Genomic DNA, 14,566 nt, shown 5'->3' with positions numbered 1-14,566 from the left:
CCGGAACGACTCCGTCCTTCTGAGATACTGGCTTTTCCCTACCAATTCCATTGCTTAACTCGAAGGCTGCCTCCGATTTCAGCTCTAGGATGTGCAGCGGCGAATTTTATGTGTTAACTTGGCTAGGCCGTGGTACCTAGACAGCGGGGCCACCACCAGTCTATGATGACACTGTGAAGGTATTTTTTAGACGAGGTTAACATTCACATCAGTAGACTTGGAGTAAAGCAGATTACCTCCGTAGTGTGGGTGGGCCTGATCTAATCAATTGAAGGCTTTAACTAAAAAGGCTGAGGGCTTTTTTTTTTAATTTTTAATTTTTATTTTTTTTACAATATTTACAAAAAATTTAACATTTATTTGTTATTGAGAGACAGAGAGACACAGAGTGTGAGTAGAGGAGGGACAGAGAGAGGGGGAGACACAGCATCTGAATTAGGCTCCAGGCTCTGAGCCGTCGGCACAGAACCCGACGCGGGGCTCGAACTCAGACGGCGAGATCATGACCTGAGCCGAAGTCGGACGCTCAACCGACTGAGCCACCCAGGCGCCCCTTTAATCTTTGTTTTTAATTTTTATTTTTGAGAGAGAGTGAGAGACAGAGTGTGGGTGGGGAGGGGCAGAGAGAGAGAGAGAGAGAGAGAGACATAGACTCTGAAGCGGGCTCCAGGCTCCCAGCGGTTAGCGTAGAGCCCGACACGGGGCTCAAACCCACAAACCGTGAGATCGTGAGATCGGGAGCCAAAGTTGAATACTTAACCGACTGAGCCACCCACGTGCCCCAAAGACTGAGGTTTTCTGAGGCAGAAGTAGTTCTGCCTTCAGATTGCCTTTGGACTCAAGTTGCAACATCAGCCGTTTCCTGGGTCTCCAGCCTGCTGGCATGTCTTGTGGAATTTAGACTTGCCAGCTTCCTCAGTTGTGTGTTACTCAACAAATAAACTCTGCCTCTATCTATCTATCTATCTAATCTCCTACCGGTTCTGTTTCTCTGCAGAACCCCGATTAATACAAACACAGGGTCTCACCACAAAGTTAGGTTGGCTGTGTGTATGTGTCGGTGGCTCATGAGGTAGCCATTTGGTTATACTGAGCCTCTCAACACAAACCTCTATTCCGAATCCCAGACTCATTGCATGTTGATGTCGCAACTCAAACATAACTTGTTCGTATTTGAATGTTTCGCTCCCTCGCACCCCAAACCTCTTCCTCTAGTGTTACCCCCATCAGTACAGGGAACCCCATTTACCTCCTGCCCACAAGCCCTCATGCCCCCTGTGTAGTCGTCCAGTCCTGTTGCCACTTCTGGCAAAATTCCTGCCACCCTCCTCCTCCTCTGTGTGCCCCCCCTTCCCCTGAGTTGGTTAAACCAACCTCGCTGTCACCCAGGCCATGGCAGTATCCCCCCCAGTTGGCTTCTTTGCTCCCATGTGCCCCTATTTTTAAAATATATTTATTTATTTTTGAGAGAGAGAGAGAGAGAGACGCACAGAGCGTGAGTGGGGGAGGGGCAGAGAGAGGGGGAGACCCAGAATCCGAAGCAGGCTCCAGGCTCCGAGCTGTCAACACAGAGCCCGACGCGGGACTCGAACTCACGAGCCGCGAGATCATGACCTGAGCTGAAGTCGGACACTTCGATGACTGAGCCCCCCAGGTGCCCCTGCTGCCATTTTTGAAACAAAAATAGAGCCCTGTCACCCTTCAGAGTGAGAGATCTCTCAGTTCAAATGTCACATGCTCAAAGAGGCTTTTCTGATTAGTCGTTGTTATTGCACATAGATCATCCTAAAAGTGGTTCAAAACAGCAACAGTCACTTTATTATCTTTCAAGGTTTCTGTTGGTCTGGAATTTGGGAAGGGCTTGGCTGGGCAGTTCTGGATCTGAGTCTCTCACATGGTTGTGGTGAGAGGGCTGGAGCTGGGGGCCCTCAGCACCTGGCTGGGCATTTCCTGCCCTCGTCTTGTAGCCTCTGGACTGCTTGGGCTCCCTCACAACATGGTGGCATTAGGGCAGTCACATTGCTTGCAGGTGGTTGGAAGCTTCAAGGGCAGATATTCCAGTGAGGAGGGTGGCAGCTGTGCCACCTTTTAGGGCCCAACCTCAAACATCGCAGTTTGCCATTTCTGACATATTATATTGGGTTGAAACAGCCACAAGAAACCCATCTGGGTCCCAGGAGGGGAGGACATAGACCCTCCTCTCGATGGGAGGAATGCCAAGGAATTGTAGACAGATTAACAAGCTCCACAGGGGCCATCTGAGATTGTGCATTAGAGCACCTGAACTTTTCCTTAGAGCTCATAAAGCAGTATGTAATTGTATTTCTTTTTTTATTTTCTCCTTTTAATATCTTAAAATTTATTTATTTACTTCGAGATAGAGAGCACAAGCGGGGAAGGGGCCAACAGAGGGAAGAGAAATCCCAATCAGGCTCCGTGCGGTCAATGCAGAGCCTGATGCAGGCTTTGAACACGTGAACCATGAGATCATGACCTGAGCTGAAATCAAGAGTCAGACGCTTAACTGACAGAGTCACTCATGTGCCCCTTTCTTCTTCTTCTTCTTTTTTTAATATTTATTTTTGAGAGAGAGAGCAAGAGAGCACAAGCAGGGAAGGGTCAGAGAGAGGGACAGAGGATCCGAAGCGGGCTCTGCGCTGACAGCAGCCAGTCTGATGCTGGTCACAGAAGAGCCAGAGAAGAAGCCAGAAAGGACCATTACTGTAAATTAGCGATCGGCTGTATTCATAAGACTCTCCAGCATTGTGGAAACTCCACAGTGCCTCGGGCCATCTGTGGCCCATCCTCCTGGGGACTCGGGGTAGTTAACCTGGTGGAAAATCCAGTTAGGCCGGCAAGGGGAAGGAGAAGGGATGGTGTTTATATTTAATTTCCAGAGGAAGTTGGCAAAACACCCTACTGGAATGGCACTCTCCACCCACCTGGCCCTCTAGATGTGATGATGTTATTGACGATGCATTCACTGGTGGATAAATCTGCTGTCTCTGTCTTCTGGAGGGCATGTACGTCATCCCACGTTGCCTGGAAAACCAGCATAGCCACGTGGGTGCAGGTCGCCGTGGAAATAGTGGCAAATGGGGCCCCTGGCACCGTAATTAATGTCGCCTGGCTTCCGTAGGAGGAGAGCACAGCATCATTTCCTATCCATAATGGGAGAAGGGGGAGAGAGAGATAAGAGGGAAGATACATAGCCTTTCACCATAATCAGTTGGGTTTGAAAAAAACCCCGACTTGGCACGAACTCTGTGAAGTGACAGAGCGGGAATGACCGGGAGGGAGACACACACGACCCCCCCCCCCCCCGCCCCCCCCCCCACCCAAGGCCCAGCATCATCCCTGGTAGCAAGCTCTGGCATTGCCTGCTGCCACTTGTCCGGGTGTTGACCACGGTGTTTATCGAAGCAGGGAAATGTTAAGCCAGGTGGTCCAATGTCATCAACCCCGAATGTCGTCCGCACTCGCTGTGGTGGTGAAGGTGGAGGGGATTCGATTCTGGGGCTGAGTCACGGTGGCGTGGCTGCGTAGCAGCACAGGGCTGTCGGGTAGCGCGGTGCTCTGCCCCTTGCTGCCACCGTGACCCTCCGTGGGGCGTTCAGTCTGTCTTTACTTCAGTCCGTCGAGCTGCGAGGTGAGACAAGGTCACTGGGGGGGATTACGTGAGTTCACACGCGTGAGAGGACCTAGCACGTGAAGGTGATATTAGTGTTTGCTGTCATTGTCACAATTATGGGCAAACACCGATGACTTGGAGAGGCGGGGGGAGTGGTCTGGGCTTTGGGGATGGGCTGCATCACTGAGCAAACAGAGCAAAGTCTCACTGGCCTTGATGCGGCTTTTGGTTTTTCAGGACTGGGAAGGAAAGGAATAAAGCAGACAGGTATGCGTTGGATTGCCAGGAGAAGGCGTACTGGCTGGTCCACCGATGCCCTGTGAGTATTATCCTTCCTGGTCCCACCCATCTGTCACCCTGTCCTCACCGTCCCTTTTGCTGGCTCATCTCCCTCTGGGGCTGGAACTGAATCAGCAAGAGTGGTGGCTCAGTGTTGGGTTAACATCCAGGTGCCTCTCGGTGGAAGAGGAAAGAGACGGCTCGGAAGGAATGAGCTTGTGGCTCATCTGTTGGTCTGTTGGTGTTGGGTCTAAGTGAAGGCAGCCGTGGGAGGAACCTGAATGAGCTTGCCTTTTATAAGAGGTGGAATTGTGTGTGTGTGTGTGTGTGTGTGTGTGTGTGTGTGCGCCATGATACCTTGGAAAAGGAGCATGGGAAGAAAAAACTAGAACCCAGGCTCCATGTAAAATGCTGCAGGGAACTGGAAGCCATGCCTTGTGTCTCTTGCTTCCTCTCCATTTGCTTTTCTAGATCCTTCCCCAGCAGCCGAGGCAGGAGGGGGCTAGAGGGAAGGAGTGTGTGCTGTGCCTCCCTGCTCAGAGCTCGGGGACTTTAAGTGGCCCAGAGAGACAAGCTGCGTATAAGTGACGTCACTTGTTACCGCTGGTTACCCGGGAAGTGGTAGTCCCGCCCCCCGGCAGAGAAGCGTGCTGTCCCGGTCACCCACTGGGGTTAACTCTGCTGCCTCAGTTTACTCCAGTGTCAGACCCAGGTGCTGCCCACAGGTCGCTACAGGGATTCTGAAAAGCGAACGCAAATGTCATTCCTCTTCTTCCTCCACTTTTCCTGCCCGCCAGGTGGCCGAATTCTCAGAACCAGCACGTGAGCTGGGTCGGTCATGGTGCCAAAGCTTCTGGGGTTTTGAACTTGGAGCTCATCAGATTTGGGCCATTTGGGCCATTTTCTTTCTACATTCAGAACCAGATATCGCATGCGGTGTGCCATCTGTGGGGGCATCGATTTGCATGCCTCGCTGCTGAGGTCAAGGTCCTGGGGTTGATCCCCAAGAAGCTTGTTGGGCTTTGCTTTGTTTCAGGCTTCCTTCCCCTAGACAAACCAGTTAGCTGACGCCCGACACAGGTCCCCTGGGTGAAGGAGTGCCGACTGGGATGACAGGGTCCTGGAGAGACAGCCAAGCACGCCTTCCCCACCCTTCCCCTTCGTAGCTCAGGAGTGACATCTTTGTTCAGCCTGCCTCCTGTCATCTGTTCCTAACCGGGGAGCCTTGGTGAGGATAAGGGCAAATGGCGGGTAAGCCACTCATCTGGCAAGATGTCCTGGTGCCCGTGGCACTCGTGATGGAGGGGACCCTGCTCCTTGCACGGTGGAGAATGGCTTCCGTGGTACATGCAGAGACTCCGTGGTGGGGAAATAGCTGGGTGACTGCATCTCTTGCGACGTGACATCGACGGGCTGTGCACAGGATCCGCCCCGGGTCTCTCTCCTCCCCTCTGTCCTCGCAACCACGAGGCCTGCAGGGAACAGAGTGAAAACCAGATGATCTGAGTTCTCCCCATGTCTTGGGGAAAGCTCTCAGCCCCCGCCCCAGGCAACTGGCCGAGTGGCTCCTCACGGTATGATGCACAAGTCGCTGAATTTGACAAGGCGACTCTGTGATTACTGCCTCTACCATCACCTGTGCCGCCTCCAACCCACCACCATTGATCCCGCTTCCTCCGCCTCCACCGGCACCATTGTGACTGTTGCCGCCGCCATCATCGTCATCAATCACAGCAGACCCAACTGAGCACATAAGTGTGTGCTGGGCACTGTGCGAGCATCCTTCTGCATCCGTTCCCTCATCTCATCTTTGCAGCCCCGTGTAGAAGGTGGTATTATTAGTCCCATTCTGCTGATAAGGATGCTGAGGCTCAGGGATGTTGCCAAAGTTGCACAGCTAGTGAGTGTCAGAGGAGCTCTCTCTCCGGTCCCTCTGCTCTTATGCCGCCCACGACAGTGTCCCGTGATGTCTTAGCGCATCTGAAGGCCTTTTTGTAACCTCCCCGGTCATTAGCGCATCGCATGAATCACTGCTGCTCCAATGAACATGATGCCAGGGTTCCAAGGTACCCAGTCCCTCTTTGATAGCGCCAGGGAGCCAAGTTCACCGTGATGTTCTGGTGTACCCGGGGCGGTCGTAAAACCCCGTGGACGCAAAACTGTTCTCGTATCCAGTCTCCGTCAGTGCTGCCCCCCAAGCCAAAGCTAGACCAGAAGTCAAAGATGAGGCTGGGGAGCATCTGGCTCCTGCTCTCCCCAACTTTTTTTTTTTAACTTTTTAAAATGTTTATTTATTTTTGAGAGAGAGAGAGAGAGTGTGAGTGGGGCGAGGGGCAGAGAGAGAGAGAGAGAGAGAGAGAGACACACACACACAGAATCCGAAGCAGGCTCCAGGCTCTGAGCCATCAGCACAGAGCCCGATGCAGGGCTCGAACTCATAAGCCGTGAGACCTGAGTCGAAGTTGGACCTTTAGCCAACTGAGCCACACCCAGGCGCCCCCATCTCCCCGACTTTCTTAAAACACGGCCCGCCTCCCGGTGGAATGTTCCGTTTGAGGGGCGTCCTGCTTGAAGTCTGTCTCAGCCTAGGTAGAAATCGAGCAGTTGGACTGACAGACCCACGAAGCCCAGGGGCTTAGGGACTGTCAGACTGTCTCCAGGAGACCCAAACAAACTGTCACCTCAGTGGGAGAAAAGCCAGCCAGGCAAACAAAGCTTTTGGCTCCGTGGAGTCTAGAACCAACTGTGTGTGGACTGTCTGGAACCAACTGTCATAGCGTGGGACATGGCTTGCTGTTACCCAGCCGTCCCCTTGTGTGTTCAGTGATCCGTGAAACCTTCATGGGCCCTGACTCCGGGCCAGCTGAGGTGGGTTCTGGCGTAAAACAACTGCTAAAAAGTCCTCAAGCCCCTGCCCATATTAAGCCCTTGGCGAGGATGATCCCACTTACCTGATGACAATGCCGCCCAATAGGGAGTCTCCCCATCGCTGTTATCCCGACGGGGCCGGCGATCAAGGCTCAGAGATGGTCAGTAGGTTGCATAGCACTGGGATGTGAATCCACATCTGTCTGACGAGCTCCCGCTCTAGGAGGTGCGCCCGCACGTGGTCCCCAATCCCGGCTCGGGGGGTGCAAAATCCAAATCGTGGTAACAGGCTAGCAGCACTGCTCCAGAGGTAAGGCTTAAGTGCCGAGGGGGCACAGCGCGGGGCGATTGGTTAAGGGGGTGGTGGGAATGTGGTGCCAGATGCTGTAGCAGGGATATCAGCACAGACGGAGGCCAAGACCACCCTCGGGATGTGGGATGGGAGGTGGTGGCTGAGGGATCCGGCCCAACCCCCAACCTGAGCCCAAACGCTACCTGTACCTCAGCATGGATGTGCTGGGGACTGGGTCTAGAAGGGGAGAATGATGAAGGAAAGTGATGTTCCCCTCCCACTTTTTAACCTGCTGCATCCGGGCAGGATGCCAACAAGAGTTACTTGTGTAAGGCAGCAGAGGGAGAACGAGGGAGAACGGTTCCTTCAGAGAAGTCACCTGGGGGCTTTCCGTGCGTCTTTGCTGCACCGGCTGTGACTTCTGGGTCTCTCGAGGATCTGGTCGCTGACGTCTGGACCATGGATACATGAAGGATATGGTCCAGGGATGCAGGTGGTGTGTGCTTTAAATCACGCGGTCGCTTGTCTGAGTATCAAGCTAAATGGCCTTCACGTCAACCGCGAACTCTGTCCGGTCACCAGAGAAGAGAGTGGCTGCCTTCCGTTTCCTGTCAAGGTTGGGCTGAATGTCCAACAACAGCGAGATGGCAAAATAAATTTAAATAAATAAATGGCTTTAAATCTTTTAAAAAATTTTTAATGTTTTATTTACTTTTGAGAGACAGAGACAGAGCACGAGTGGGGGAGGGGCAGAGAGAGAGGGAGACAGAATCCCAAGCAGGCTCCAGGCTCCGAGCTGTCAGCACAGAGACCAACGTGGGGCTCGAACTCAGGAACTACGAGAACATGACCTGAGCCCAAATCGGATGCTTGACCGACTGAGCCACCCAGGCACCTCAATAGATTTAAATCTTTAAGGGGCGCCTGAGCGGCTCAGTCGGTTAAGCATCCAGCTTTTGATTTTGGCTCAGGTCGTGAGCTCACAGTTGTGGGATCGAGCCCTGTGTTGGGCTCCCCACTGAGCCTGGAGCCTGCTTAGGATATTCTCTCTCTCTCTCTCTCTCTCTCTCTCTCCTTCTCTTGCTCTCTCTCTCTCTCAAAAAAAAAACAAAAACAAAAACCCAAAAAACCTTTAAATATAAGATTATATCCATATGAAGGACCATTGCGATTAAATCATTAAATTACTAAAATAGCATTTTCAAAGGCCATTTGTTGACCTGGGAAAATGGTCTGACGTATAGCGTTATGTCATAAAAAACAATGGAAAACTCCACATACTCTGATCCAGATGATCAGAAATGCCCTCTCTGGGCCAAGTGCCCCCTAGGCAATGGGGGTATTTGAATTCTAAGCCAGGACCGCCCTCACGGGGCTCGCGGTCTGGCGGGGGGACGAAGAAGGACAGCTTTGCACCATGGGTGTGTACCATACAGCACGCCAGCACAGCGCGAAAGAGGCAGGGGTCTCGAGGCAGATCAGGGCCCGGGAGCACCTCTCCGTAGAAGTGATGTTCCAGCCAGGACTCGTCCCCTGGTGCAGCCTCCTCTCTGTCTTCCCCCTGCTTTATTTTGTTTATGGAACCGTGTGGCATTTTGTTACTTGTTTTCTGTTCCATGCGCCGGCAGGGTCTGAACTGATACGTTAGGGGAAAGAGAGATGATGAGGGAGAGGAGGACAAGGCACAGGAGGGACGTGTGGCGTGTCACCAAGAAGTGTCTGTCAGCTCCCAGCCTGGCTCTGCTCTGGAACGCTGATTCTGGGGATGTCGCCTCCTCGCGGAGCAGTCTTTGGGGGTACAAGGGTCCTTTCCTCACCCGAATTGTGAGGCATTTAGCAAATCGCCTCTTTGGCCGACGCCCAAGAGGTGTTCTTGGGCGTCACCCGCTGGCACTCACCGCAGGGGGACCGTCTCTGCGGGCTTCCCGCGTGTGGCAGTGCCCCTGGGCACATCTGCGCGTCTCCTTATCTGCTGGCCGCCCGCCCACTGCAGGGATGTCTTCGCCCTGTTTCCTGTGAGCTGGCGGTCAGCTCTGGGTTATCTTCGTCGAGCACCCTCTTGTGCGCCAGAAACGGCATCAGCAGTGGTGACCGCCGTGGAGAATGAGCACTTGGTGCTACCCGACGAGTAAAGGAATGAATGAGTGGAGGCTGGGAGCCTTCCAAACCAGCAGAGGGAGAAAGGCAGTCCCCTGGGTGGGGGTGTGTGACTAATTGCCAAGGGGCTGCCTCGCCCACAAGACTGGAAGTGCCTTGAGATGCCATCTGGGGATGCCTCGAGGTGTCACGTTGGCCAGGGGCTCTCTGGGCTGAGCGCAATGTCAGCCATGGGAAGTGCCTGATAAATATTTGTTGATGGAAGCCCACGTGTGACAATTAGAGTAACGATGGCCGCTCCCTTCCCCTCTCTCTCTCTCCCCACCCACTTTCTACTTCTTTCTTTTTTCTCTTCCTTGCCTAGTCCGTGTGCCCAGTATCTGCCCCCGTGGTAGCCCGCTGAGCTAAGCTGGCAGATTTAGCAAGCGAAATAGAAGATGCCCAGTTCAATTGGAATTTCAGATAAACAGCAAATGATTTATGTCGCAAAATTTTTATGCTTATTGTATATTTACATTAAAAACACGTGGAATGTATTTTTATGTAAATAACGAATCAGAATTCTTTGTTGTTTATCTGACATTCACACTTAACTGAGCACCATATATTTTATTGGGCAGTCATGCCTCTGAGCTAAAAATGTGGCGAATCCCCTTGGGGTTGAATCTGATGGGGACAAAGTTCGGCAGCCTCTGGCGTCTGCATCAGTGTGGAAGGCCTGGTTAAGCACACGTATGGAGAATTTGATGGTTGCCTGCACCAAACTAACAGAGAAGGAAGTGAAAGACCCAACTTGTTGGCCAAGGAATTGGGAGAGACCAAGCAAGATTGGCTGGAGAGTTGGCTGCCTGATGGAGAAGGGAACTGGTAAAGACTGAGGCCCGTTTGGGGCCAGGCCTTTACATACATGATCCTAAAATGGGTCCGAGCCCTTGCTCAGTAATAGCTACTGTCTGGTGAGAGCTTCACATGTCATCTTGCTAAATCCTCAACAAGAACTTGACAGGTAGGAGAGATCATCTCCAGTTCTCGGGAGGGGTAGCAAGTGTAGAGAGGAGAAATAGTTTCCAAAATCTTCCTTACAGCTAGGAAGTGGCAGATCCAGGATTGGAACCCAAATGTGCCTGACGGGAGCCTGGACTCTTCAAAGTACTGCACTGTAGGGTGGGGAAGGAGCACTCCCAGAGGAGTCAGAGTCCTATGGACAAATCCCAGTGAACTCTTACTGAATTTGAGTTTTATCCCTCCCTCCCTCTCTCCCTCTCTCCATCCATCCATCCATCCATCCATCCATCCATCCACATTGCCTTTCATTCATCCATCCAGCCAACCATCCATTCATCCATCCATCCATCCATCCATCCATCCATCCATCCATCCATCTATCCATCTATCCATCCATCCATCCATATTGCCTTTCATCCATCCAACCATCCATCCATCCATCCATAAATCTATCCATCCATTCACCACCCCCCCCCCCCCTCCGCCAAACATACACCTATCCACCCATCCATCCTATTGTGTTGGGTTCTGGAGATGCTGTGGTAGTGGAACAAACCCATGAAGCTTAACAGCTCACCTAGAGCATCTTACGATAGCTTGTAGCACCCTGTGGGGTAAGCCATAAGCCCTTCTTAGCTCAGTCTCATAACTGGCAGCTTGGTGAAGACCCAAAGTGAATCATAATAAAGTAGAGGCTTTTCCAGTGGTGGTTCTTATGTTGTTTTTATTCCATTCAGCCGGGAATGAACAATGTGCTGGACTATGGCCTGGACCGAGTGACGAATCCGAATGAAGTTCAGGTAAACCAGGTAGGTCTCTGCTGCATACTTTGGGCAGGGCCAAGGTCAGGTTCTTAGGCTGGGAAGGTGTCCGTATGTCTATTGCCTATTTTTGTCTGTTGGGGCAATGATATCTCCCCTTTAAGGCTACCAAGAGATATCTTGTGATACCAGTGTTGGGAAGGGGGGAGGCCATGGGTCTTGCATGATGGGAGATGAGAGAATGTAGAGTGCAGGTCAGTGCAAATAGGATCTAGGTGGTTGGTCTTCAGACTTTTACGAGGCAGTTCCTTTGAAAATCTGATGAAAGTGGGGTGCCTGGGTGGCTCAGTCGGTTAAGCGTCTGACTTCGGCTCAGGTCATGATCTCACAGTTCGTGGGTTCGAGCCCTGCGTCGGGCTGTGTGCTGACAGCTCAGAGCCTGGAGCCTGCTTCAGATTCTGTGCCTCCCTTTCTCTCTGCCCCTCCCTGGCTCTCTCTCTCTCTCTCTCTCTCTCAAAAATAAACATTAAAATAAATTTAAAGAAAATCTGATGAAAGTTATGAACCCATTCTGCCCAAAGATGCCCAGACAGACATTTTGCACACAACTTCAGCCAGGTCCCAGATCCCCTGGAGACTAGAGGCCCCAGGCTCAAAACCCTTGAATCAACTTTGAATTTAAACCTTAATCCATGTGACCTAGAATGTCACTCTTTCTTTTGCAGCAACTCAGTAGGGTGGGGGCCTTTGCAAAGATTCTCTTAATGCTGTTAGTTTTGCAAGGACCCTTTTCCCAGATAGGCCACCATTTATGATGGATGGCCATTTTTCTATGACAATTATCTATCTATCTTTAAATTTTATTTATTTATTTATTTATTTATTTATTTATTTATTTATTTATGAGAGAGAGAGAGAGAGAGAGAGAGAGAGAGAGAGAGAGAGAAACAGGGAGCATGAGCAGGGGAGGGGCAGAGAGAGAGGGAAATGGAATTCGAAGCAGGCTCCAGGCTGAGCTGTCAGCACAGAGCCCAACACGGGGCTCGAACCTACAAACTGTGAGATCGTGACCTGAGCCGAAGTCGGACGCTCAACCGACTGAGCCACCCAGGCACCCTGACCATTTTTTATTTAAAGAAATGCAGGGCATAAGCTGTTGAAAGAGCGAGCATCAAGCACGGCACTATCTTTGGGGCCAGATAATTCCTTGAGGGATTGCCTACGTGTTGTAGGATGTTGAGTAGCATCCCTGGGTGCCAGTAACTCCGTGCATTTCCCTGCCAGACTCCCAGTCCTGATAATCACATGTGTCTTCAGACATTGTCCAGGGTGCCCTGAGGGACAAGATGGGCCCGGTTGAGATCCATGGAGCCTGAAACCCACTTAAGCTCGTCTTAGACAGTTTCATTGCTCTCCTTCTAATGTCCTTGGGCAGCAAGGGGTCATTTTAGCCTCGTGTGTCACCTGTAAACCTTGGTGGTGCCTAAAGTCTTGAGTTGGGAGGTGGGGGGAATGTGCCAGAAAGGTAGAAGAAGGGACCTGGAACTCAAGATGGCTGTGGGGACCACCAGTGCGTGAGACAGAGGTTAGGGATGGGGTCCACATGGAGAGGGGGCATTGAGTTCCCAGAGAGCGGTGTCCCCTTGAGCATTGCTAGGTCCCTTGGTCAACAACTTAAAGTGACCCTTCCTTTGACACATATACGGCACTGTCAGCCTTCACAGCTTTTTCCACATTCCCATCATCAGACGACAGATAATTGCTGAGGCCTAGTAGGCTGGGTTGCTATGGAAACAGAATTATCAAGAAAAATACTGAACTGAGGTGGAAGATGTGCTTTTTTTTTTTTTTAAATGGATAAGTGGCAGTTCTAGAAACCTCTGTGGTGTGGAGGAGGGGAGGGCATGGGTGGAAAGTGCATCACTGTTCTCTGACCCTGGGCTGTTGGGAATTGGCTCACCTGTGCATGCGTGTGTGTGTGTGTGTGTGTGTGTGTCTGTGATGTGGGAGGCCTTTAATTCCAGCTCTGGGAGGACAGCAGAGGAGCCGAGGTCCTCTGTCCTCTGTGCTCCTTGGGGGTAACTTCAAGGAGCCTGGCCAGACCCCCTCCTCGCTGAGGAAGCATCTTTCGGCTCACGGGCGGTCGGGCCAGGAGGAGAGCCTGCCTTCTGGCATTCACCACCCACTTCTAGCCAGACGCTGGCAATACTCTCAGCTCAGAGTCAGAGAGCCAGACGGTGTGTGAGGCTGAGGGCTGTCTTCACCATGGGCATGTCTGACACGGGGGCTCTTTCACTTTGTTTGCCCTTCATCTTGTCTCTCTCTCTCTCTCTCTCTCTCTCCCACCAGCTCTCTTTGTCCTGTCTGCACTCTGGCTGCTCTGGAATATTCAGAAGAATAAAAAACCGTAATTCTCGTGCGAGCGGGGCCTCTCCTGCTCAGCCAGCCTCAGCGTGTTGTGAGGCCCGGCTATGGCGGGGAATGGAGGCTGGCGCCATGTTGGATCTGTTGGCGACATTTCCCACCGTCTAACTGAACGTCCCCTGTTTTTCTGGGCTGATCTGCCCTGAGGGGAGAGGGTCACAAGAACGTGAAGTGTCTCCATGAGGCCTCGGGCTTTCAGATTGGTGTCTCATTTCAGAGAAGAGCTCTCGTTGCTGGTTTGAAGAGAGAGAGGCCATTTCTGAGAATTAGTGGATTCTAGAAAAGATACCTGTTTTCCTTAAATGGAGGCAAATAACCCAAAAGAAATGAACAGCATCAGGCACAAGAAAGAAAACTGTTAGGTTGGCAGGTGTCTAGGGCTCTGGGTGCCCTACCTCCTTAGGCTGGTGGCCTCTGATTGGTGTGGCTGCCCAGCCCTGGGGGGAACTGGCTGTGGGCCGAGGGCTGCACCCAGAGAGCGTGTCTTCTCTCGGGTCCCATACCTTGTGGCACACTCGGCCCCCATCTTCCCTTTATTTCAGTGAGGTGACATCATGGCAGCCGGGCAGTAGCCAGGCCGTGAGCAGTGGGGTGCCCGGGGCTGGCCCTTCCTCCCCTGACCCCGACAGGGTGACGATGGTCCTGTCGTGATGAGGACCGGTGTGCCGTGCTGAAGAGAGCTTTGACATCAGGGTGAATCCCAGCCCTGCCTCTCCCTGGACATGTGATCTCGGATAAGCTTTTGAGCCACTCAAAGCCTCAGTTTCCTTACCTATAAAATGGGGGTAACAAGAGCCCCTTCCTCGGAGGATCACGTGAGCTCACTTACGTGAAGTGTCTAGGATGGTATCTATCACATAGAGGTCGCTGCACAGACAGTAGCTGTCATTATGGTAGCTGCCGCCATGCTGTGAGTGGACTAATCTATGGGTCCTCTCGACCCTGGGGTGAAACACAGAAATGTGGCTCCATAGGGTTAAATACTCTGCGCTTCAGAGCCCCCAGCCTGGAGCCCTCAGTGAGAGAAAGCCCCCATTTGCTCCCACCGACTGGGGACAAACGACTTTCTTCTCATGACCGGCGCCGGCTGGAAGGGGACTGCTCCGGTGGCTGATGTTGGCGGACAGCTCCCGGTGGGCCAGGCGCCCTTAAAATTCTTCATGCTTTCTTTGGACAAGGGGCCCCGCGTGTGCATTTTTCACCCGACCC

At 52.2% G+C, this 14,566-nt stretch overlaps 1 protein-coding gene across 1 annotated transcript in view; it reads left to right on the top strand.

Annotated features, from left to right (window-relative positions):
- The window catches only part of RGS9 (regulator of G protein signaling 9), a 69,691-nt gene that overhangs the window by 22,539 nt on the left and 32,586 nt on the right, over positions 1–14,566 (top strand). Inside the window, exons 8-9 of the mRNA XM_042915999.1 lie at positions 3,869–3,950; positions 10,910–10,972. Of these exons, the coding sequence (XP_042771933.1) occupies positions 3,869–3,950; positions 10,910–10,972 (145 nt within the window). The remainder of the gene's footprint in view (positions 1–3,868; positions 3,951–10,909; positions 10,973–14,566) is intronic.

The sequence above is a fragment of the Panthera leo genome, chromosome E1 (assembly GCF_018350215.1).
Source record: "Panthera leo isolate Ple1 chromosome E1, P.leo_Ple1_pat1.1, whole genome shotgun sequence".
Lineage (NCBI taxonomy): Eukaryota > Metazoa > Chordata > Mammalia > Carnivora > Felidae > Panthera > Panthera leo.
Note: the sequence above shows the minus strand (reverse complement) of the source record. Positions and strands in the feature narration are given on the sequence as shown.